At 39.6% G+C, this 26146-nt stretch overlaps 2 protein-coding genes across 2 annotated transcripts in view; one reads left to right on the top strand and one right to left on the bottom strand.

Annotated features, from left to right (window-relative positions):
* The window catches only part of BFSP1 (beaded filament structural protein 1), a 62701-nt gene extending 55907 nt beyond the window's left edge, over positions 1-6794 (top strand). The window contains exons 7-8 of the mRNA XM_043989602.1: positions 4398-4483; positions 5866-6794. Coding sequence (XP_043845537.1) covers positions 4398-4483; positions 5866-6794 — 1015 coding nt within the window. The remainder of the gene's footprint in view (positions 1-4397; positions 4484-5865) is intronic.
* A 9338-nt stretch (positions 6795-16132) lies between these two features.
* Positions 16133-26146, bottom strand: part of PCSK2 (proprotein convertase subtilisin/kexin type 2) — a 326924-nt gene continuing 316910 nt past the window's right edge. The window contains exons 11-12 of the mRNA XM_043985748.1: positions 25350-25577; positions 16133-17267 (exon numbers count right to left, since the gene is read on the bottom strand). Coding sequence (XP_043841683.1) covers positions 16781-17267; positions 25350-25577 — 715 coding nt within the window. The 3' untranslated portion in view covers positions 16133-16780. The remainder of the gene's footprint in view (positions 17268-25349; positions 25578-26146) is intronic.

Raw genomic sequence — 26146 nt, forward strand, 5'->3', positions numbered from 1 at the left:
AAAATAATTGGCGCCTCTATTTGAGTTTCTTTTTGCTTATTTGTAATGAGATTGTGTTTATGTATGTGTATACGAGACAGAGAAAGAGAGAGATTATTGAGAGATAGAGACTCTGTGTGTGTGTGTGTATGTGTATGTGTGTGTGATGGCTAAATTGTTGCTCTGACTCCCAGAGATGTAGCCTCTGACCCTGTCCCAAGAAAATAAAGCAGGAAATCTTGTAAATATCTTTCCTATATCCTACCACTGCTGTTCTAGCTGGGCAATATTTTTTTTATCATCTTCCACCTTGCTGTAATATGTCCTGATCCTCATTTGTCTCTGAAAACTGGAGGGAACAATGCACCTTTTGCATTCCAAGCTTTAAGCCAGATTTGAGGGTCACTAAGGTGGAGGAGGGGCTATTATTTTTAAAGGGAGATGTCAACTTTGAATAAAGGTCTAATTCTGCTAACAATAACCACCTCCTCAGCCTAGTCACATAGCTTTCTGTTGGACCTTGGTCCAAAGCTATTGTTCTGCTTGGATCCAGCTCTGTTATTAAATTCCTTAACGGACCCAAATGGCTAAGAGGTCACAAGCTGTTGACCAATAATTATGCTGGTAGGAACCTCTTATCAGGGAAGTTTTATTGCTTATTAGGTGCAGCTGATGATTAATTTATATGTTAAAGCCTGAGGGATTACACAGAGAAATTCAGGTCTATTTATAATCTGGGTTGATTTACAGTCTTAGCAGAAATGACAACTTTTTGTCTTGGATCCTGAAACCCTGACAGCTATTTCATAGGAACCTATGGTGGGTTATTCTATGAATTTTTTCAGTTTTTTCATCAGATCTTTCCTGGTCAAGGCAGAATCAGCTCCTGGGTTCTTATAAAACTTCTCCCTTCAATGAAGCAAGCACTCCCTTTCAGTGGCTCAGATTCCTGGAATGGAGATAGCTAGCAGTCCACCAATAGCTCCTTCTGTAATTCCTAGTCACAGTTTCAGTCACTGAGTGACTTAAACTCCCAGCAGCACTTTGTCACCTCTCTTGCTTCCAGAGATCAAAAGCCTTTGTGTAGCTCTTTGCCAAGACAACAACAATACCAATATCATTTATACTGTACTTTAAGGTTTGCAAAGCACTTTATAAATATCTCATTTGATCCTCACAACAACCCTGGGTGGTAGGTGCTGCTATTATCTCCATTTTACAGATGAGGAAACTGAGGCAGACAAAGGTTAAATGATTCACCCAGGGGTAACATAGTTAATAAATGTCTGAGGTAGGATTTCAACTCAGGTATTCCTGATTCCAGATCCAGGGCTATCTACTTTGTCACCTACCTACCTGACAGAGCTTACTTCTGTACTTCAAAAGAAGTGTAATTTCATCAGTGTGGTTACCCTGAGCAGTGATGTAGATTCATGTAATCTTATACTAACCTTTATACCTTAGTAGAACATTTCCTTACTACGCTATGCTCTTCCTCCAAAAACCATTATCTAGTGGACAAACTTCTGGTGGTAGGCCTCTACAAATTTAGATAACCCAGTTCTCAAGTTGATAGAGAGATGGTTTCTGGCTGGGCCCCTACACAGAGCTTCTCATCTTTGCTTTTGATCCACTGGCAGAGCTTTTGAGAATCCCGAGTCCTCCACACAACATGGTGAGGCCTAGGAGTGGGGCATTAGCTGTGACATATTCTTTATTAAGGCATTATTCTTTGACTTGAAATAGATAATTTTTCTTGGTGTCACAGTGCAGTGAAGGAAGGAAAAAAAATGCTACCAGAAAAACCAACAAGAAGCAGGTTTTTTCTTTATCTCAACAGTTCCACAGTCGGTACTGAGTTGCTAAATATTTAAGAGTCAAAAACATACTTATATTTTCTTTTCCTTTGGTTAATGTAACATTTTTCTGGTAATTGTGACCAGTGGGCTTATGTCATGGAGGAAGCTGTGTCCTTAATGCTGAAAGCAGCAGGCCTTGAAAGAATGTTAAAATGTCACCACAGCCTCGGGAAAGCACTGCAAAGAAAGATAGTTGGTTTCCCTTTGCCTTAAAAAAGATGCTTATTTTATAACTACTTAATATTCAGAAAGTGTAATGTGTGGTGGAGCGACCCAAACAATGGCTCTTTGATATAATAGAATGTGTACATGTAACTGGAAGTTGATCAGGAGAGCTTCTGATGATTTTGTCTATCTCCCTTGTCATGCTACTTGATAAAAATTATAGGATCTTTTCCAGTGCCTGGAACTACCTTGTGATGTTGGGTGACTGAGAGTGGGAGGGTGGGGTAGACTCTTGTCTTGAAAGGTAGACCCTTTCTCATAGCCTATAAAGATCTGGCAGGGGTGGTTTACAGCTGTGCTTCTTAAAGTTTTTCCACTTGTGGCCCCTTTATGCCTGAGAAATTTTTACATGACCCCAGGCATATAGGTATGTAAAATAGGTATACATAACCTTTTACTGTTGCCAAATTTTTCATGACCCCCCACATTCAATTACATGACCTCATATGGGGCCAGTTTAAGAAGCTAGGGTTTGTGGGCAGCTAGGTGGCACAGTGGATAAAGCACTGGCCCTGGATTCAGGAGGACTTGAGTTCAAATCTGGCCTCAGACACTTGACCCTTACTAGCTGTGTGACCCTGGGCAAGTCACTTGACCCTCATTGCCCCACAAATAAAGAAAAAAAAGAATCTAGGGTTTACAGTAGAAGCACAGGGCAGTGGGGGACCATGTGCTTGCCTAGTCAAGCCTGAGACTGGACCTTGACTCCATGACTACCATTTCTGCCTTTTTGTTTCCTTTTTTAAGAGTTTCCTCAATGCTTCACTCTGTCACTCCCAATATTCAATCAGTTGTCAAGGCCTACTGCTTCTACCCTCATAGCATCTTTCACATATACCACGTTCTCTCCTCTGACACTGACTGTAACCATCCTGGCCCAGGCACTCATTTCCTTGTCTCTTGCTTAATGCAATAGCCTGCTGTTTGGTCTCCCTGCCTCAAGTCTCCCCCCCACTCCAGTCTGTCCTCCATTCAGCTGCAAAACTGATTACTAGAAAGCCGGTTGTATAGGTCTGACTATCATCATCATATTCAATCGGCTCCAGTGGCTCCTTATTACCTCCTGCATCAAATCTAACACTCTCTGTTTGGCTTTTAAAGCCCTTTGTAACCTGGCTGCATCCTACCTTTTCAGTCTCCTTGCATCCTACTTTTCTCCATCTACTTTACAATCCAATGATACTGCACTCCTAGTTGTTCCTGGAATAGAATGCTCCATCTCCTGACACCATGCATTTTCATTGGCTGTCCCTAATGCCTAGAACTTGCCCCCTCTCTATCTCTGCCTCACTGCTTCCCTGGTTTCCTTCAAGTTTCAACAAAAGTCCCACCTTCTGTAAGAAGCCTTTCTCAGTCTTGCATAATGTGACTACTTTTACCCTGAGACTGCCTCCAATTTGTTTATACATAGCTATTTGCATGTTTTCTCCCCCATTAGGTTGTGAGATGCTTGAAATCAGGGACTAGGTTGGTTTTTTTTACCCCCTTACTTTGTATTCCCAGTACTTAACCCAGTGCCCAGCACATAGTAGGTACTTAATAAATGTGAGCAGAGTGACTGACTTTTTTTGAGCTTGGGTCAGGAACTAATGATACTGAAAAATTAATGTTTTCAGCCTGGGTCATTACCCTTTGAGGGGAGACTTCACTATGTTCTCCCAGCCAGGTGGGTATCATCTAGCAAGGCATTGTGGCACCTGTCCAATGCCATGGGAAGTGCCCCTTTCTGCCCTGGCCTCTATCACATGGAATGGAAGCAGAGGGAGGACTCAGGTTGGTCAGAGGCTCTCTATATGTCTGCTGCCTTCCATGCATTATGAGAGGCAGGCTTGTGTAGCAGATAAAGTGGTAACTTTAAAATTAGGAAGGCCTATGTTTATGTGTTACTTTTCACATTGAATCTCTAGACATGTTCCTTAATCTCACTGAATCAGGTAATTTTCTAAATTTTATCTACTAAATTATAGATGGATTGTGATCTTGGTATAATTACATATGTGTATTATATTATGTGTTATTAATTATCATTATATCAGTGACAGTATCACTTTGATCTATAGATCATATCTTTATTTTGTTTAAAGGGTCAATCTTGCTCCCTGGGATTTTTTTTTTGGTGAGGCAATTGGGGTTAAGTGACTTGCTCAGGGTCACGCAGCTAGTAAGTGTCAAATGGCTGAGGCTGGATTTGAACTCAGGTCCTCCTGAATCCAGGGCCGGTGCTTTATCCATTGTGCCACCTTGCTGCCCCTCCCTGGGATCTTTTAAAAAAGTATTATTACTATTTGAAGAAATAGCTATGGAAAGAAAAATCCTTTTGTCTATCTTTGTTAGGCTGAATTCTGCTATAGTGGGAACACCGATCACACTCTTTACCCAGAGCTACCAAGCTTCTTACAACCTGCCTTCCAGCAGAAAAGGTAATACTCCTCTGCCTTCCTCTCCATCAAAAACAAAATACTTAATCTTTAGGAAATTGATGAGAAAGCTTGTTTCAGACTTTTATCTCCATGTCCTTTCATTCCTTCTGAAAAAATGTTATCATTAAGGGAGCATGTCAGATATGAATGGTGCTTTCCTTTCTCACACCCAGTATACAGTGGGTGCTAAATAAATGATTGTAATCTGTACTGAGAGAAGCCCAGATAGTATCCTGAATGAGAGGCAGATTATACCAAGAACCATTTAGTTCAAGATGCTGAGGGAAATATGTGGTTGCAATATTTTACCTTATTTCAAAATGAAGTAGAAATAGGTTTTGCTCTCAAACCTGGCCTATTTCACAAAAGACAATTTTGTTTTATTGGTGTGATTTAATGGAGCTTATCATCAGGGTGAAATGACATTATTTTTCTTCTTGGTGATGCTTCTGAATGATGAATCTGCTTAGAATGGCAGTAATGAAGATGTCTGTAACACCAAAATAATTGGACATTTTACTTAAAGACACTAGAGACATAAACCAAAAGAGTTCTGTGCAGGTTATGGAGGTGCAATAAGAAACCAAAGCAACCTAGGGTTCGAATGAATAGAGCATTTTAGAAGGAAAAAGAAAAAGAAAATGTGGATAATATCTAATGAGAGGGCTTCTCTTTCAGTGTTTTTCAATGAAGGCTGCGGGAAGTTCTGAAGGGTTTGAGGATACTGTGTCTCTAGAAATAATATGACTGTTTGGAATCAGAGGGCAGCAACCTCACGGGTTACCATAACTCCCTTCGTCTCTAATAGCATCTTTGTGTTCCCCCTTTTTAGGCATGCTATTTGTCCTTTCACTATCCCTTCCAATATTACAATGTCATGGCATTGTAATAGAATATGAAGTCAGAGGACTTGGGTTCATACCCTAATTCTGCTACTTGCTAGTAGTGAGGCTTGGGATAAGTCTTCTTACCTCCCTTGATCTCTGTTTCCTTATCTGTAAAATGAAGGGTTGGGACTAGGTCAGGGGGTCTGAACCTTTTTTGTATCATGGACCCCAGTGGCTGTCTGGTGAAGCTTATAGATTCTTTCTTGGAATGTTTTTAAATTCATAAAATAAATACATAGGATTACAAAGGAAACCAATAATACTGAAATACAGTTATCAAAATATTTGAAAAAGTTCACAGACCCGAGGTGAAGAGCTCCTCAAATAGATATCTTTCAGGTCCCTCTTAATGCTAAATCCTAGGAAAACATAGTAAGCTATTTACTTCCTTAGTTTTTGTCCCCAAATATTTGTTTTAGATTATTTTAAAATGGAAAATATTTATATTTTGTTTTGCAAAGTGACATTCAAACTAGTGACTTTTTTTTTTTAAAGATATCACCCGGGCTATTCAGGATATAACAACAGTAAAACCAAGGCAAAAGGGCCTACCAAAAAAAGCTTCAAGGAAAAAGGAGATTACAAGTAAAGACAAAGCAGATGAGACTTTAGAGGACCAACCAGTCAAGAAATCTGTAGAATACAAAGACCCGGTCCAGCTTCAAGATGAGCGCCAATCAAAGCTGGAAGTGAGGTATGAAGAACCAGGGGCCCTAAAACCTGAAGTAGCCCCAGAGGATGTACCAGATGGTGCACAGATAAGCAAAGCCTTTGGTAAAATGTGTAATATTATTAAAGAGAGAGTAAGAAGTGACAAAGGAGCTGAGCCTCATTCTGATCTGTACACCAAAGGACGTCATGTACTTGTCACAGGCGATGCCAGCTATGTAGACCCTGACTTTTGTTCCTCATCCATCCCAGCGAAAGGTGGGATTGTTGTTTCTATTGACCAGATAGGTGGTGGTGATGATGTGGAGCCGATACCTGGGCTGCCCGAACCTCCATGCCCAAATGGGGAGGATGAACCAGAAGAGCATGATGACGAATACAAAAATCAAGAACATTCTGGAGATGGAAAGAATGAGAGCAAAAATGGAGATCAGGGGAGTGTGGGAGAAAAAATAGATAACATTCCAAAGGATAAGGGGGCTGTGAAGCCCTGTCCAGTAGTCATACCTGATCCAATTGGACATTCTACAGGCCAAGCACAGAAGATCAAGAAAGATAAAGCTGCAGAGGCAGCAGATAAAGGGCTACTAGAGAAAGGCCCCCATGGATCCATGACCTATGAGAAGGTAGAGGTGGTAGAATCCATTGAGAAATTTTCAACTGACCGAATTCAGACTTATGAAGAAACAGCAGTGATTGTAGAAACGATGATAGAAAAGACAAACAGGAAGAAACCGGGAGACAAAAGCTCGTAACTGGGCCAAACTTAAAGTAGAAAATATGTTCAAAAATCTTTGAGTTAGATACCTTATTTTAGAGTGAATGATGAAATAATGAGTTTTGTTGTTTTGCAAGATTACAATGGATACATCTGTAGTCTCTAAAGGAGCTTTAATCCTAAAATGAAAAAGTTCTCTTTCTTCAAGTAATTGCTTTAGCAATTTATGGTGGCCTTGGTGAATATAAATTTTCCATACTTACAAGAAATGGAACATAAATATTTTTACATCTATTCAATGAAATTACTGTCAAATAATATTTATACTTACTGAGAAACCCTCTTTTCTAGTATGATTATTTCAGGTAATATATTTCGGGTATTATCATTGTCTGGTTTCCAGATTGAAGAAAAATGTTAGCTTTCATCATTTGGCTCTTTTGCATTCAATAAAAGTATTATAACCTCCAGAATGTATTTGTAGTAGATATATTTTCACATGAACATGAACTTAAGACTTACAAGCTTTCAACTGATAGTTACGTGAATTGGGTACATTGTTGGGAGGCTTTTGAGACACAGGGCAAAGTGTTTTGTCATATTTTCATGACATATTTGAAAATGTCTCATTTACAAATTAGCAACCCAGGCAATAAATATTCTCAATGCACTGTGCACAATATGTAGTTATATATTTATTGTAGAATGAATCTAAGCTGAGGGCAGCTAGGTGGTGCAGTGGCTAGAGTGGTTGGCCTGAAGTCAGGAAGACTCATCTTCCTGAGTTCAAATATGACCTCAGACACCTGGGCAAGTCACTTAACCCTGTTGGTCTCAGTTTCCTCATCTGTAAAACGAGCTAGAGAAGATAAATGGCAAGCCACTCCAGTATCTTTGCCAGGAAAACACCAAAAGGGGTCACGAAGAGTCAGAAACCATTGAACAGCAACCACTACCGCTAATAAAAGCTCCCTGAGGTCAGGGATGGCTTTTTCTCTCTTTCCTCAGCATGTAGCTTAGTACCATGTATGTAATAGGTGTTTAATAGAGACTTCAATTGAATTTGAATTAAATCAAAATGTATAGAATAAAGCAGGACTTTATGAAAAAGCAAGAAGTGTCTTGGATTCATTAGTGATCTCGGCAAGTAATGGAACCTCTTGGGGCCCCAGTGTTCTTAGAATAGGGGTTTGGGCTAAATGATTTCTGAGGCCTCTCCTAGCTCTAAATAAACGAACCTGTCTTTCCCAACCTTTCAACTCTTCCTTATGTTGCTTCTAAGGTTCCATTTTTATATTCACAGTACGCAATAAAATCTTCACTATTAACATTTGCAAGCCTTCCTTCAAAAAAACCTGAATGTATAATAATACTGAGTAAATGTTCTTAAATGGATTATTACTTTAGCTAAAAATAATTAGCAGCTGACAAGACAATTGCATTTTAGTGAAAGGAATTGACAAGGTCATATGTTATATTCTATTGTTTCACTATCATGTGCAACAGAAAAAACACTAAATGCAATTAATTTTCTCTGTGGGACTTTATAAAAAATCTTTTTCTAAATTCATTTGGGTTTTTGATTTCAGGAAATATTTTTTCAAAAAAAATTATTTTGAAGGGGGGAATACTTAACCCACTCATTTGCACAACAGTGAAATATTTATTATCTAATAGCCTATGTCAGAGTGATGAAAAGTGCTTCTGGGGAACCAAATAGAAGACTAGTACCTAAGTATGAAGAAATTATTAGAAGGCGTAGAATCACTTTGCAGCAACTGAAGTACTGAGGGAATGTGATCCATTCGTTTTCACTGAAAGGATTTTCAGTGCTAGTAGTACTGTGTAGACTGACTTTCTTATGGAAAATAAGGGACTGTGTTTTTGGAAAGTAAGATTATTTTGATATTGAATGAGTATGTTTTAATTTAGTGCTCCAAGCTTGGCCTAGGGTGAAATACACCTACATTCTGTTTTGCATTAACAAATAGCCTTCTTTATGGATTAGTTTCTTTAAAAACTTACATTAACAGGCTCATATTAAGAAATTTTTTCTTTTCATTTCTTTCATGGTTGTGAGGTGACCAAGGTCATAGTCCTGTCTTTGACACTTCTTATCAGTCCTTCCTCCACCTTAACAAAATCTTCTCGGGGGCAGCTATGTAGCACAGTGGATAAAGCACTGGCCCTGGATTCAGGAGTACCTGTGTTCAAATCCGGCCTCAGACACTTGACACTAGCTGTGTGACCCTGGGCAAGTCACTTAACCCCCATTGTCCTGCAAAACAAAAACAAACCAAAAAACCAAAAACCAAAAACCAAAAAACCCCCAAATCTTCTCAACAAAATGAGAACAGTAGGTTGGATCAGTAGTTCTAACTTTTTGAGATTCCTTTATATTTAATAATTATTGAGGGGATTACTTACAAGCCAGGCAGGCTGAGAAGAAGCCCAATCACCCCCTGTGCCATGCTGTAGCATGAACAGTGTGTCCTGGAAGCAGCGCTACACTTTAAGAAGGAGTAAAAAGCCAAGAAATAGTAAGCCAGGATGAGTAGGCAGAGAAAGCAGAAGACCATCAAAAACTTCTTTGGGGGAAAGGTAGACCACAATACATCCTCAGAAGAAGAAGATAACAGGATCAAAGCTCCAACATCCAAAGCTTCCAAGAAAAATATGAACTGGTCTCAGGCCATGGAAGCTCTCAAAAGGGACTTTGAAGAGAAAGTAGGAGAGGTAGAACGAAGATGTAGAGAAAGAGAGGAAGGAATGGAAAGAGAAATGAGAACAATACAGGAGAGTCATGAGAAAAAAGTCAACAGTTTGAAAAGCCAAATGGAAAAGGAGATTAAAAAACTTTCTGATGAAAATAATTGCCTAAGAATTAGGATTGAACAAATGGAAGCTAGTGCCCTTATGAAAAACCAAGACACGGTAAAGCAAATCCAAGTGAATGAAAAAAATAGAGGGCAATGTGAAATATCTCCTTGGAAAAACAGCTGACTTAGAAAATAAATCTAGGAGAGATAATTTGAAAATCATTGGACTACCTGAAAACCATGACCAAAACAAGAGCTTAGACACCATCCTCCAAGAGATTGTGAGGGGAAATTGCCCTGATATTCTAGAAGCAGAAGCTAAAATAGAAATTGAAAGAATCCACTGATCACCTCCTGAAAGAGATCCCAAAAGGAAAACCTCCAGGAATATTATAGCCAAATTCCAGAACTCACAGGTCAAGGAGAAAATATTGCAAGCAGCTAGAAAAAAGGAATTAAAATACTGTGGAGCTCCAATAAGGATAAAGCAAAATCTAGCAGCTTCTACATTAAAGGACAGGAGGGCATGGAATATGATATCCCAGAGGGCAAAGGAACTGGGACTATAGCTAAAAATCATGTACCCAGCAAAACTAAGCATCATCTAGCATTTATGTTTTGTTCTTTGTGGGGCAGACAGGGTGGGGTGTCTTATGTCTGGGGCCAGATTTGGGCTTGGGGCCTCCTGGGTCCAGGGCTGGTGCATTGTCCACTGTGCCACCTAACTAACCCATGATGACATCTTTAAAATAGGGTTGAGGTATAGGGGAAATAGACTGGGGGAGGGGGAAGGGGAGAGATGGTCTGGGGAGAGGTTGTTCACATGAAGGAAACAAGAAAAAAGCTTATGGAGGGGAGCGGAAGAGGGGGAGGGAATTGTGGAGTGAATGAACCTTAATATCATCAGAATTGACTCAAAGAAGTACTAACATACATACTCAAGTGGGTATAGTAATATATTTTTGCCCTGAGGGAAGGGAGGGAGATAAGGAGGGGGAGAGGGGAAGGAGGGAAGGGCAGATTGGGGGAGAGAGCTGTAAAAAGCAAAACACTTTTGAGGAAGGTAAAGATGTTCTGCATAACAGCACAAGTATGACATATTGAATTGCTTGATTTCATAGGGAGGGTTGAGGAGGGAGGGAGGAAGAAAATTTGGAACACAGAATTAGCTCAAAGGCCTTAAACTCATCAGAGTGGGTTCCTGGAGGGAATAACATTCACACCCAGTTGGGAGGAGTAATCTATTTAACCCTACAGGAAAGTATGAGGGGAAGAGGATAAAGAAAGAAGGGTGAAAAGGGGGAGTGCAGAATGGGGGAGAGGATAGTCAGAAGTAAAACACTTTTGAGGAGGAATAGGTAAAAAGAAGATAGAAAATAGAGTAAATATCATGGGAATGGAATAGGATGGAGGGAAATAGTTATGATGATCAAATATAATGGCAAAATGCATGGTACCTACTTTGCTGGGCTAATATGAAGAAAATTCTCTGTCAAGTTTAAGGTACTTTATTCAGGTTATGATGAACAGGATACTATCAGAAAAACCTGGAAAGACCTACATGAACTGAAGCAGAGTGAAATGCACTGTATACAAAATAACAGCAATAGTGTAAGATGATCTGCTGGGAAGCATGTGGTTATTTTCAGCAAGGCAATGATCCAATATAACCCTAAAGGACTTGTGAAAATGGCAACCCATCTACAGAGAAAGAAGTGATAGGATCTGAAAATAGATGGAAACACATTTAAAAAAATTTTTTTTCCTCTTTGACAATTCCTCAATCTGAAGTTTTGGGTTTTTTTGGACTGTTTTCTCACAACCTAGCTAATGTGGGAATGTTTTCCATGACTACTCATATATAACTGATTTTGAAATGCTTGAGTTCTAGTGGGTGGGGGGTGGGAATGGAGGAGGAAGAGAAGTTGGAACACAATTTAAAAAAAATGATGTTAAAATTTGTTTTTACATATATTTTGGAAAATAAAATTCTATTCAATAAAAAAAAGAAAGAAAAAAATTATTGAGGGCATACTAAGGAGCTTTTGTTTCTGTGGGTTATATTTATCTATACTTACCATTCAAATATCTTAGTATTGTTATAAAAATAGTTTTTGGGGCAGCTAAGTGGTGCAATGGATAAAGCACTGGCCCTGGATTCAGGAGGCCCTGAGTTCAAATCTGGCCTCAGACACTTGACACTTACCAGCTGTGTGACAATGGGCAAGTCACAACCCCAATTGCCTCACAAAAATAGTTTTGCCCTCATGGACTCCCTGAAAGGGTCTAGGGCTCACATGGAAACAGAATCATTGAACAATGTACAAGGATCCCTGTGGGCTACATATTGACACACACACACATATCCATATATTAACATTATGTTCTATTGTATTTTTGTTTCATTAAATATTTCCCAATTACATTTGAATCTGGTTCTGCTGCATATAGGCAGTGTGTTTGATGCTTTTGGTCTAGGAGATTCCCAGGGGTTCTTAGATCACAGATCGAGATGATAGATAAGGTCATAGAAGCATAGGTGGGATTTGAGCTGAATCTTGAATGAATCCAGACTCAGCTCTCCCACAATCGCTTCCTTGTCCATATGCTGAAAATGGGCTAGGGCCTGGGGTGAAGCCAGATGATTAATTGTTTCCACTACCTTTATCTTTTTTTTTCCCTTCTCCATCCCTCAGGAGGATTGAGGGGAATGCTGGCTAAACTTTGTAGTGAATTCCCTCCCCACTGCCCCCCAATTCCCTTCCAGTCTCATGTTACCGTTTTGACTTGTAGTTGGTTCTCAGAAGAACATCTGTACCAAAATATGTGGTGGGAAAACCCATTTATGGATGGTTCTATCGAGTAATGTTAACTGTCACTCCATCAACAAATGTTTACGATGTGCCTACAACATGCGATGATGGACTAATCCAGTTACTACAAAGCTGAAGGCCCCTTCCCTGATGTCCATGGCAGCTGGCGTCAGGACTGGTGGATGTCTACTCTCATTCAGCTCTTAAATGCTACAAGGGAACCTGTGGGTGGCCTTGTTTGTCATGACCCAGGCTTTGATTGTTCCTTGGCAATATGTTCTGGGAAAAGTAGAATTCTGGGAGGCTTTGTGGTGGTGGTGGTAGTGGAGGGCAGGAATGACACCATTACCCTAAAACCTTTTAAGTCAGAAATATCCAGTAGGGCTCTTCAAAACATCATCTTTTCTAACCTGGGTTCATTTCTTCTCATGAGTTTGATTTGTCTGCAATGATAATGAAAAGGGTATACTGAACACTGGGACCTCCTATTAACACATATCAAGTGGTATGCATTTCTTGAAACCCAGAGATTTCCATTCCCATGGAACTCTGGGCATCCAAGCACATTCTCTGGATAGACAGTGTTTATTAATTCAGACACTAAGAATCCAAACTCTGTAATAATTTGCAAAAAGATTGTGTGAGGTTTACCTTTTTTTCAGCAAAAAGGGGATGAAGCATACCTTTTCACTTTCTGAAAGAAGGGTTTACTGAACAAACTACTAGTTTAAAAAGATTCTGGGGGGTTAGGGAGGATGTCCAAACTTTCTGGAAGCATTAATTTCATTGAGATTGAGAGCTTTACTGTTATCATTAAATTTAACTATTAAAGCAGATCCTCTAAAGGCCCTTCTTGGGCAACAAAATGTTAACAATAAGAAGGGTCTTTAGAGGATCTGCTTTAATAGTTAAATTTTTGGGGAAATTTTTCTACAATTCAGATTGTCCCTTAATTGTAATGCAAATTTGTTCATATAGTGAGGTTTTTTTTTTTTTTTGTGCGGGGCAATGGGGGTTAAGTGACTTGCCCAGGGTCACACAGCTAGTAAGTGTCGAGTGTCTGAGGCCGGATTTGAACTCAGGTACTCCTGAATCCAGGGCCGGTGCTTTATCCACTGCGCCACCTAGCCGCCCCCATATAGTGAGGTTTTACTGTAGTGTTTAATCAGGGAATATTTTTTCCCAAGTGTTCCATTTATGACCAGTGTTTAGTGTAACCAGGAAAAAATTGCTTCCGTTATGGATTAGAAATATTACTAGTGGATTGATAGGAAATAGCTTTGCTGAATATATAGCACATCCCACATAATCTCTGGTAGGTAACTTTTTTATTGAGCCTCCTAATTTACAACATAATCTTTTCATTTTACTTATAAAACATAATCACAAGGATTGATATTTAAACAAAGTCAGCCTGGTCAAGTCATCATTTGCTTATGTTCATTTTTATTTTTTATAAATGACTATAAATTAACTTTATCTTGCAGCAGGGCTATCATAAAAACTTATACTAATTGGATGCTTTTCATTCTTAATACTGGTGTGAAAAATGGAGAACCAAGGATTTATATATATTTATATAATGCTATATATATGTCATATATATAATTTATATACTATATTCTCATATCAAAACTTACAATTTCTGTTAAGAAGCGAATTATGTTCATTACTAATGCCACAGTTGGGAAAATATGAACAGCCATTTTATAATTTTGCTGCCATATGACATTTAATGTTTATACAGAGATTTGCAAAATGAGAGGATGCAATGGGGATCAATGTATCAATCATCTAAATTCTGACCAATCGTGATCTTTTTTTTTTTCAATCGTGATCTTTTTGGAAATTCTTTTATGGATGAGTATGAACTCTGTTTCTTTAGTAAATACACACACATGTTAGTTCTATGTGTGTATATACATATATACAAGAGTATTTATGTATATACGTGTATATATTTTACATATGTATATATTTCTGTGTGCACTTAGACAGGCATGCACACATGTTATCCTTTGGTTTATTTTTCAGACCATCACTATGAAATGTATTTGACAGTTACACTTGCTATTTTAACTGTAACTATTTTTTTAAAAAACACATGAAACAGGCGGTAAACAAAAAAAAAAACCAAACACACCTTCAGACTCATCCAATAAAGGCCACCAAGCACACTAAACATAAAGGTAGATGGTGTAAAATTAAAATGGACTGTTTTTAGCTCATGCCAACTTGGGAAAAAAAGAGAAAATGACAATAGATTGTGACTGAATCACTCTTAACTTGAACTTTCCAAACCCTTTTCTAAGTCATTGCCTTTCAAGGTGATCAAATGTGGATGCCTTATTTTATTGGGACATGTGGCCTTTTAGGCACCAGAATCTAAGCCTCAGCAAGATCTTACTGTTCCTTTAATATACATTCCTGTTGCTACACTTTTGTTCATGTTGTTTCTTTTACCTTTCACCTTCCCTTCCATCTCTTCCTGTTGAGAACTTGAAGGTTATTCTTCAAGGCTAAGTTCAGGCACTACACTCCTCCCCAAAAGCCTTCTTTGATTTGTCCAGGTGGGTGTGATCTTGTTCCTCTCTGATGCTTGACACCATTTACCACATCCTGGCTTGCTATTTGCATCATCTCTTTATAATACCTATGGGACAAGATTGTATTTGATCACCCAGAAGGGTGGATGATTCTATGAGTACCAGGTGGTGGTTCTTATACTCATCTATTATATAGCTCTTGAAGTGCCTAGAACAATGCTTTTCACAAAGTTGACCCTCGATAAATATTTGCTAAATCGAATTGAAATGAAGACCTTCTAATGGGGGAAGAGAGAGAAGTGTCTAAGAGAAAGGGAAACATTAATATTGACTACTTGGGAGTGAATAAAAAAGTTGATGGGAATAAGAGCTTTGCAAAGAAAACTGATGGAAAGAAACTTAGAAGAAATGACTATTTGAGAAGAAAATGATGATTTTATGAAGTGGATGGTATGAATCTTATAATATTTGAGTTTTATTTTAGGTATGTTTCTTTGGGCCAATGAATATGGGTCTCCTTATTTATTATCTGGTAACCAAGATGATTTCTAGGTGCTTTGCATATACATTTCTTTGGATCCATGATGATCTTTTCTTCAAAGCTCTGAGCCTCCTTTTCAGCCCTTTTGAGAGGTTTAGAAAAGAGGATCAGTGTGGGGATAATGGTTCAGGTCAACATCTCCAAACAGGCCACATTGCATCCACAGTTCACATGTGTTTTGACAGGGAGTTTTAAAGACACCCCAAAGAGATCCCACTAGACATTCTTCCCTTTTCAGTCTTTCGGAAATAAGAAAACCAAAATATGTTATTGCAATACCAACAAATGTCCCCCCCCCATCCTCTCCCTTCCCACCCTCCCCTCCTTAAAATGACCCAATCTTTATTAAAAAAGAGGACTTTGCAGCAGCTTCTAAAATTGGGTATCTTGCCTGACACCTTCACCAACTGTAAATTGTTGACAGTCATGTTATTCACCCCAGAAAACAGGGGTACATGAATACTATACAAAATGGGGATAATTTGTGCAGCTCTAGCAGGCTTCAGGAGTCACTGTAACTAAGAGTGACAGCTGGTGACACAACAGCCCAGAAGCTGTTTCCAATTCACCATGCTGATTGGTTAGAATATGGTAACCTTGGTGCTGATGATCGAACCTCCCCTCCCTCCCCACGCCCTGTCTCCCCCCACCCCCACCCTAATACTTGTGCTTCTTGAATCTCCTCACTCTTTCTTACTATGCCTTTCTCTCAATGGCACCCGTAAACCATGCCACCTTCATCCACGTAAGAGACTAACCCCAATAATTCGAATTCTTTTCAAAGAACCCATGAACAGATGGGTTTTTTTAGCATCTCATTTGATTTTATAGATTCAAACATCACCCTCTAACTACATTATTTTTTTTCTTTCAAGAGCTACTGTCTCTGTTGAGACCATAGAAAAATATGCTTGATGCTACAAGGTGCAGGCTTTCCAATTTACTCCTTTCTCTTCTTATATAAACAACATTTGCTACAGAAAATATTAAGGGAAAAGCTGTCACAGTTTTGTTTGCAAGATATCACGTATTTGAAGGACACAGAAAATAATTCATAGTCACAAACTGTACACAGGAGTTGGTAGGGAACAATATATTTGAGGCCTAGAGTTTTAAAAAAAAGAGAATGCTTCCATTGTAAGGAAAATAATCATCGACAGAATGAATGAAATAAAATCAAGGGAATGTGATTCTTTTTTGGGCAGCGACAGTATTTGCTACAGGTCTAACAGAAGGCATAAGAGTAGAAAGATGCTCAGAATTGTGGGAGAGGAGGGAGTGAAGGCAAAAACAGACATGCAGCATTAGTTTTTGCTCAGTAAGCTCTTAAGACTTCTCTCCACAGCTTCATCTAATTCTTCCTCCAGTTCTTCCTTCTTGGACATCGCCAGCTTGGACTGGTAATCTTTCACTACTTGGTCTATGTAGGGAGCACTTTGTGTTCCGTGCAGCATCAGTGTCCACTCCTTCAGCACTCCCCTCTGTGGCGCGCTCCCAACAAACCCAATTTCCAGAATCCATGTCCCTCTGGCATCTTCCCCCCAAGTGTGAGTGGTCATGAAGGGCCACTTGTCAAAACCCACCTTAGAGTCATCATCTCTGGGGCGCCGGCTCAGCAAAATGGATTTGGTACCCATTGGGGAGGTCATGTTGATATTCAAGTCTCCTCTCCTTGTTGCATTCACTGTGATGACAGCCTGGACATGCTCAAGATAGCGGACAAAGTTTTCCTTTCCTTCACAAGCATCAGTTGTGAGTGTCAGAACCAACTTGTTGTTAGATGATATCTTCCTGAGAGTGAAAATGACAATGAAACATATTAAATATATATATATATATATTTCCATATATAAAATGCACTAAATAGATGTATATGTAATATTTGTTTATATAAATATATCAATCAAATGTAACATTGGGCAAATAGGAATTAAAAATCAACAAGGTGATGAGTAATCTTTCATGAGTTATTTCTTTTTTTTTTTCTTGCAGGGCAATGAGGGTTAAGTTAAGTGACTTGCCCAGGGTCACACAGCTAGTAAGTGTCAAGAGGTCAGATTTGAATTCAGGTCCTCCTGAATCCAGGGCAGGTATTTATCCACTTCGCCACCTAGCTGCCCCTATTTCTTTTCAAATGACTTTTCTGAAAGGAGGTTTGCTCGGGTTGCTGGGAACACTGAAAGAGAAAACACACAAATGCACACATATGAAAGAAATGATGGTCCTTATCTCTTTTCCCTGCCTTATTTAATTTGGGTGTGAGCAGCACTTGTTTCTAAACATGCTCTTATATTTTGTCAAAGACTGAATCTGGCTGATCTATTCTTATTTTTCAAAAAAGCCTGCGGCTGACCCTGTTATTTGTCTCCTCATATGTTTATTAACTGGCTTTCTGGGAAAAAAAAAGGCAGGACACATTTTAAAGTTTCATCTGCATTACTAAAACTTTCTTCCTCACTTTGAAAAGTCTAGTAGCTAGGTAGCCCGGTGGATAAAGCACCTGTCCTAGATTCAGGAGAACCTGAGTTCAAATTTGACCTCTGACACTTGACACTTACTAGCTGCATGATCCTGGGCAAGTCACTTAACCCTCATTGCCCTGCAAAAGAAAAGAAAAGTCTAAACAGCCAACAAACAATAAATCAAGCCCTAATACATAGTCTTTGCCGATAGGCTAAGTGTAAATGGTCAGAATGAGAATTTAACAATTGATTCTCATGAGCCAGTACCAGCTGGGTCCAGAAGACTACTGGCTGGGCAGCTCATTTGCATATAATGGGAGAAGGATGGTTCTTGAGTCAAAGGAAGAGCTAGGCTCAAGTACGATTTCTGGTGCTCACTGCCTGAATAACCTGGGCAAATTATTTCACTTTTCTGGGCCTTAATATTCTTCTTGGTAAAATGAGGCAATTGGACTTGATGGCCCTTGAGAGCCCTGGTACAAATATTATCTCATTTAATCTTCACAACAACTTGGGAGGTGGGTGCTATTGTTATCTTCATTTTATAGCTGAATAAACAGAGGCAGACAGAGGTTAAGTGACATCCTCAGAGTCACACAGCTAATAAGTGCTTAGGCTAGATCTGAGCCCCAAGCCCAGTGCTTTATCCACTGTGCCACCTAGCTGCCACTTTGAGGAGAATGGATTTATTCTTCATCATGTTTACTATCAAGTTTTTGTCCAAGTGTGGCATCATTGTCTGATGAGTCCTTATTTTGACTGTTGCTGTGCTAGGTGTCTAATAATGTCCTTGGTCCTCAGGACAATGAGCTGGCTGAAAACCCCAGCATGGCCTTTGAATTCTGGAGGCCCAGATGTTGAGACATCCAAACAGCTTGCTCTGGGATAGTTACTTTTCTTTTTCTTTTTCTCTTCTTTTCTTTTCTTTTCTTTTCTTTTCTTTTCTTTTCTTTTCTTTTCTTTTCTTTTCTTTTCTTTTCTTTTCTTTTCTTTTCTTTTCTTTTCTTTTCCTTCCCTTCCCTTCCCTTCCCTTCCCTTCCCTTCCCTTCCCTTTCCTTTCCTTTCCTTTCCTTCCCTTCCCTTTCCTTCCCTTCCCTTCCCTTCCCTTCCCTTCCCTTTCCTTTCCTTTCCTTTCCTTTCCTTTCCTTTCCTTTCCTTTCCTTTCCTTTCCTTTCCTTTCCTTTCCTTTCCTTTCCTTTCCTTTCCTTTCCTTTCCTTTCCTTTCCTTTCCTTTCCTTTCCTTTCCTTTCCTTTCCTTTCCTTTCCTTTCCTTTCCTTTCCTTTCCTTTCCTTTCCTTTCCTTTCCTTTCCTTTCCTTTCCTTTCCTTTCCTTTCCTTTCCTTTCCTTTCCTTTCCTTTCCTTTCCTTTCCTTTCTTTCTTTCTTTCTTTCTTTCTTTCTTTCTTTCTTTCTTTCTTTCTTTCTTTCTTTCTTTCTTTCTTTCTTTCAGCAATGAGGGTTAAGTGACTTGCCCAGGGTCACACAACTAGTAAGTGTCAAGTGTCTGAGTCTGGATTTGAACTCAGGTCCTCCTGAATCCAGGTCTGGTGCTCTATCCACTACACTGCCTAGCTGCCCCTGGGATAGTTACTTTCAATCAGGGTTTAGTCATTGAATCCTCTTGAGTAGGTCAACTGAACCTTGGGTTGCTTCAACTTTCTCATCTTGGGGTGAGTCCTATGGATATGCTACACTAAGCAAAAAAAAAACAAACCCAAAAATAAATAAAAGAATAAAAAAGCACAGAATGTAATGAAATAATTCCCACTGTGCCAGTTTTCAAGCTATTTTGGGTGATGGCCAATCTGAGTATCATCTTGGATAAGTGGCCTAGGCAGGGTGTCAGTGGGAAGGAAGCTCACAAACAAAAAGAGGGGGTTCCTTCTAGGCTATTCATGGTGATCTGCCACACCAGCATTAGGCAGCTCCCACATCTGGCCAGTTTCTGGGATCTTTCCTTGCCTCTGGCTCACTGTGTAAGTTCTGAGAAGGCCTTTAGAACTAAGTACCAAGGAAACAGTAGCTGCCCCTGTTTTGCATCAACCAGGCAATCTGCAAAGCCTAAAAAATATGCTTGTTGGAAGATGACAATATCCAAATAGGTGGGGCAACTGATGGTCTTGAACTCGGGTAATGGTCCGAGGAGAATTGGATGAATTAAAATATTCTCAAGAACTCAGATGATCTTGGTTTTGCTTTTTCCTTTTAGATTTCTTCAAAATGAAATATACAGGTTGGAGAATTTTAGAATGACCCTAAAAATTGACCCCTTACATGATCCTCACAAAGGACCTATGAAAATAATGAGTCTTAAGTAGTATAAACTCTGGGGCAGCTAGGGGGTGCAGTGGACAGAGTGCTGGGCCTTGAGTCAGGAAAACTCATTTCCCTGAGTTCAAATCTGGTCTCAGACCCTTACCTGGCAAGTCACTTAACCCTGTTTGCCAAGAAGGGAAATGACAAACTATTTCAGTATCTTTGCCAAGAAAACCCCAAATGGGATCCCAAAGAGTTGCAAATAACTGAAAAAAATGACTGAACAACAACAACAAACATATAAACTCCATTTTACAGATGTGAAATCCACAGAGGTCCACAGAGGCGGAGTGAGCTACTCTAAAAACATTAAGTTAGTTATTGAGTTAGCATTCACATCCAGGCTTTTGGAGTATTGGTCTAATTCATGGAATCTCTCAAGTTGGGAAGTATAAAGAATGGATTGTTTTCTTCTGGGTACTTCCCAACTGTCTGTGCTTCCCAAAGTTAGCAACACTTCACAGATATGCAAATTAGGGAGGAGAAACTATGGTCATGCTGAGAATGGCTAGAGAAGCCTCGATTCTACAGCCTGTGATGAGTTTCATGCCCTTCCCAGATATCTGAGCAGGGCTAGCCTGAACCGCTTAATGAGGACAATGACGCACGAGGCAGGATATCCTGAAGCTGTGTTCTTGCTATGAGTAATACTGTTTATCTAGGGATAAATTATGGGGACTGTAATGCATCACTAATTACTTTGCCAAATGGAATAACTACTATGAAAAGAAAGGTTTCAAAACACCAGCTAAGAAAATCTCTTTTCTGTCTACAAAATATGATTAGAGTAGTTATCTTCTGTGGATACACACTGAAAGCCCATTTATAAAATCAATGAGCTGAGAGACTGATATAAAAATGACATGATTATCATTTCAAAATTGGAAAATGTTTCTTTGGGCTTCCAGAGGCAGCTGGTGGCTCAGGGGATAAAATGGGGCACCTGGAGTCAAGAAGACCTGAATTCAAATCTGTCCTCCAATACTTATGAGCTGTGTGACCCTGGGTAAGTCACTTCTGTTTGCATCTAATAATAATACCTTCCTCCCAGGGTTGTTGTGAGTACAAAAATGAGATATTTATAAAGTACTATAGGAATGTTAGCTATCATTATTATTATCTTCCTTCAGGGATGATACAAAAATTTGTCCCTAGACTGACAAAGTCACAGATTGCTCTGACTCAGTGTGACTGTAGGCAGGCTATTTGACCTTTCACTTTCCTCATTTGGAAAAAAGGGTTAACAGTCCTTATACTATCTACTTCACAGAGTTGTGCAGAAGGAACCTTGAAAACTGAATCCCCCCACCCCACCAATGTACAATAACACAGCATAATATCAATAGGTATAAATACATGATTGAGCCAAAACACCATGCCTAGTACTCATTTCTTTTTCTTTCTTTTTTTTTTTAGTGAGGCAATTGGGGTTAAGTGACTTGCCCAGGGTCACACAGCTAGTAAGTGTCAAGTGTCTGAGGCTGGAGTTGAACTCAGGTACTCCTGACTCCAGGGCTGGTGCTCTATCCACTGCCCCACCTAGCTGCCCCCCCAGTACTCATTTCTAAGTATATTATCTTATAATGGTAATAATAATAGCTACTATATGTGTAGCACTTTAAGGTTTTCAAAGTGCTTTACAAATATTATTTCATTTCATCCTCATAACAACTCTGTGGGGGAGGTCCCATTTAACAGATGAGTAAACTGAGGTCAAAGGAGGTTAAGTGACTCATCCAGGGCTCATTTATTTATTTACTTACTCACACATTTATTTATTTATTTGTTTATTCATTCATTCACTTATTTTTTGTGGAATAATCATTTATTAAACACCTTCTATGTACCAGGGACTAAATGCTTTACAATTATGATATCATTTGATCCTCACAACAATGCTGGGGGGTAGATGCTATTATGATTCCCATTGCACAGATGAGGAAGATGAGGCGAACAGAGATTAAGTGACTTGCCCAGAGTCACACAGCTAGTAAGTATCTGAGGCTGGGTTTGAATTCAGGTCTTCCTGACTTCAATCTCAATGCTTTCTTTTTTTTCTTTTTTTTTTTTTAGTGAGGCAATTGGGGTTAAGTGACTTGCCCAGGGTCACACAGCTAGTAAGTGTCAAATGTCTGAGGCCAGATTTGAACTCAGGTCCTCCTGACTCCAGGGCTGGTGCTCTATCCACTGCGCCACCTAGCTGCCCCCACTTGTTCCTTTCTATGAAGGCAGTTGCCATCCAAAAGGAGATGACATCTCAAATTGCAATGTTTGTCTTATCCAAGGCCATCTCATTCAACCTTCTCGTGCAGAGACAGAGGCTCAAGGCAGATAAATGATCTTATTAAGTGTCAGAAGCGGTATTTAAACCCAGGTCTTCTGATTCCAGTGCCAATTTTCTTCTTACTGTATTTCACAGGAGACTGAAGGCCAGAGAGTTGAAGTAATTTGCCCCAGACCACCCAGGTATTAAGTGTCAGAGGCAGAATTTGAACCCAAGTCCTCTGATTCCAAAAGCATTGCTCTTGTGAACAGGGCATTTCTTTCTAGGCAGGCAGTCCTGTTCTCTGGCCACTTTGCATTTCCTTGGTCTTTGCTTTCAATGTGAATGAGCTTAGACTTACTTTCCAGTTTTACCACCATCTGTGTGATTGTGGACAAGTCACGCTACTTCTTTAGATTTTAGATAATTCATTTACAAAATGAGGAGATCCCCTCTATTTAGCTAGTCTACAATTTGGTGACTTCCTACCTTTCATTTTCTTTCTTTCTTTCTTTCTTTCTTTCTTTCTTTCTTTCTTTCTTTCTTTCTTTCTTTCTTTCTTTCTTTCTTTCTTTCTTTCTTTCTTTCTTTCTTCCTTTCTTCCTTCCTTCCTTCCTTCCTTCCTTCCTTCCTTTCTTCCTTTCTTTCTTTCTTTCTTTCTTTCTTTCTTTCTTTCTTTCTTTCTTTCTTTCTTTCTTTCTTTCTTTCTTTCTTTCTTTCTTTCTTTCTTTCTTTCTTTCTTTCTTTCTTTCTTTCTTTCTTTCTTTCTTTCTTTCTTCTTTTTTTTTTTTTTTTAGTGAGGCAATTGGGGTTAAGTGCCCAGGGTCAAGAAGCTAGTAAGTGTTAAGTGTCTGAGGCCAGATTTGAACTCAGGTACTCCTGACTCCCGGTCTGGTACTCTATCCACTGCGCCATCTAGCTGCCCCCCTACCTTTCATTTTAGAGATAAAAGACAGGAAACTGTTAATCACCAAATATACGTGTTTATGTTATTATTGTTAAATATGTGAGTTATTGACAAGTACAGATCCGAGGTCAATGGGATAATAGGATAGATCTGCTTGCTATGAGAACATTTTTTTATATTGGGCAAAGAAGTCTGGGGATAAACCTTTCTATACTTAAGTAGGATGATCTTCAGATAAGGGGACTGCAAGACTTTCTAGTGAACTTCGTTGTTTTAGGCCAGGAGAACCTGGGGTCAATGTCATACCCTTGTGAAATAAGACCCAGTATAACTTTTTTTTTTTTTTTTTTAGTGAGGCAATTGGGGTTAAGTGACTTGCCCAGGGTCACACAGCTAGTAAGTGTTAAGTGTTTGAGGCCGGATTTGAACTCAGGTACTCCTGACTCCGGGGCCGGTACTCTATCCACTGCACCACCTAGCTGCCCCCCAGTATAACTTTGAGGAGTGAGAGTTAGGGGGCAAAGCTGTCCAGCATCAGCTGGCCAATCTACTGATCACTGACCATGGAACCTCAGAATAAGCATGAATGTCAGAGGCCATCAAGCTCAAGCTATATCTGACTAAGAATTCTCTACATGATATATCTGGAATAGATGCTAATTACTGCCCTTCTTTTAAAGATCTCAAGGGGAAGGGGGCGGGGCTAACCTCTTACTTCCTAAGGAAGCTCATTCCATTTTCAGAGAGCTCAGATTATTGGGAATTTTTTCCTTACATCCATTTCTCCTAGTTTTGCCTTATGAAGCCAAGTCTGATCTCTCTTCTAAGAGACAGTGCTTTAAATACTTGAAAACAACTCTCATGTCTTGATTAAATTGTCTTTTCTTCTCCAGGCTAAATACCTCCAGAGTTCCTTCATTTAATCCTTATATAGTAGGATCTTGAGGTCCTTCACTGTCTGAGTCTCCTTGCTTTGTACTCTTTTTCTTTTGGTGAGGCAATTAGGGTTAAGTGACTTGCCCAGGGTCACACAGTTGGTAAGTGTCAAGTGTCTGAGGTCAGATTTGAACTCAAGTGCTCTTGACTCCAGGGCCAGTGCTCTATCCACTGCACCACCTAGCTGCCCCCTTGTGCTCTTTCCAGCTGAAAACAATAATGATAATAAATAAGCATTTATATATTTCTTTAAGGTTTGCAAAGCACTTTACAAATATTATCTCATGGGGCAGCTAGGTGGCACAGTAGATAAAGCACTGGCCCTGGATTCAGGAGGACCTGAGTTCAAATCTGGCCTCAGACACTTGACATTTATTAGCTGTGTGACCCTGGGCAAGTCACTTAGCCCTCATTGTCTCGATACACACACACACACACACACACACACACACACACACACACAATCTCATTTGATTCTGACAACCCTGGGAGGTAGGTGCTATTATTATCCCATTTTACAGATGAGGAAACTGAGACTGAGAGAGGTAAAGTAACTTGCTCAGGGTCACACAGCCAGTATGTGTCTGAGGCAGGATTTAAACTCAGGTCTTTCTGTCTCCAAGTCCAGCACTCAATACGTTGCACCAATTATCAATGTTCTTCCTGAGACATGACATGCAGAATTTCATATGATACTCTCAGTTGTGTTGAATGAAATATGCTACAATACTGAACAGTGCCAAATACAGTGGTATTTCCTTTTTCCTCATTCTAGACAATTTTCTTCTCTTAATGCAGTCTAAATTGCATTGGTCAGATATTGAGGCGCCTACAAAGTTATTTCTGCATCATAATGAAAGAAACTCCTCCATATGCAGGAAATATAAAGTACACTGGTATCTTCCGGTGCTACTGATGGTTTAATGCTCCTTGGTTGCTGGGAGGCTCACAGCCACTGATGGAAGTGAACAAACATGCACCCTCACTCACTCAGGCTCTTGTACTGAACCTCCGACACAGTGGAACCTCTCGGGGACTGTCTTCCAGTCTTTAGCCATTTTCACCATTGCTCCTGCATCAAGGACCCCATAGCCAAACAAATGATTGAACTCCAGGCCAACCCCATTCCTCCGCCACTGATGGACCTCATCATGAAGTTGGTTCCTTTTGGATGTGAGTACCGTCAGGTGCTGCATGTCTCTCCATGTCAGTTCCCGGCTGGAGAAGGAGGACAGAGAAAGAGTGTCAGGTTTGGAACTCTACATATGCCTTTCCTACAGGATCATGTCATGATAAAGTAGAGTAAGCAAATGACAAAATCACATCATCTTTGGCAAACTACCATTCACTAACAGTGCTCTCAGCATTTTTTCTATTTCTGCAAATGTCATTGGCTTTAAGAGATCTCCTCGGGGGCAGCTAGGTGGCGAAGTGGATAAAGCACCGGCCCTGGATTCAGGAGTTCCTGAGTTCAAATCCGACCTCAGACACTTGACACTTACTAGCTGTGTGACCCTGGGCAAGTCACAACCCCCATTGCCCCGCAAAAAAAAAAAAATAAAATAAATAAAAAAAAGAGATCTCCTCGACACTAAGGAGTAGTCAAATAATCTTGATAATCAAGAATTGGATTAAAATGTATTAAATTGGCCAAGATGGCAGCTTAGAGGCAACCCAGCTGAATCTTTTCAATATTCCCTTCCAAACAACTTTAAAATAATGCCTTAAATCAAATTCTGAAGTAGCAGAGCCAGTAAAAGGTCAGAGTGAGGGATTTTCCTGGCCTA

The sequence above is a fragment of the Dromiciops gliroides genome, chromosome 2, assembly GCF_019393635.1.
Source record: "Dromiciops gliroides isolate mDroGli1 chromosome 2, mDroGli1.pri, whole genome shotgun sequence".
Taxonomy (NCBI): domain Eukaryota; kingdom Metazoa; phylum Chordata; class Mammalia; order Microbiotheria; family Microbiotheriidae; genus Dromiciops; species Dromiciops gliroides.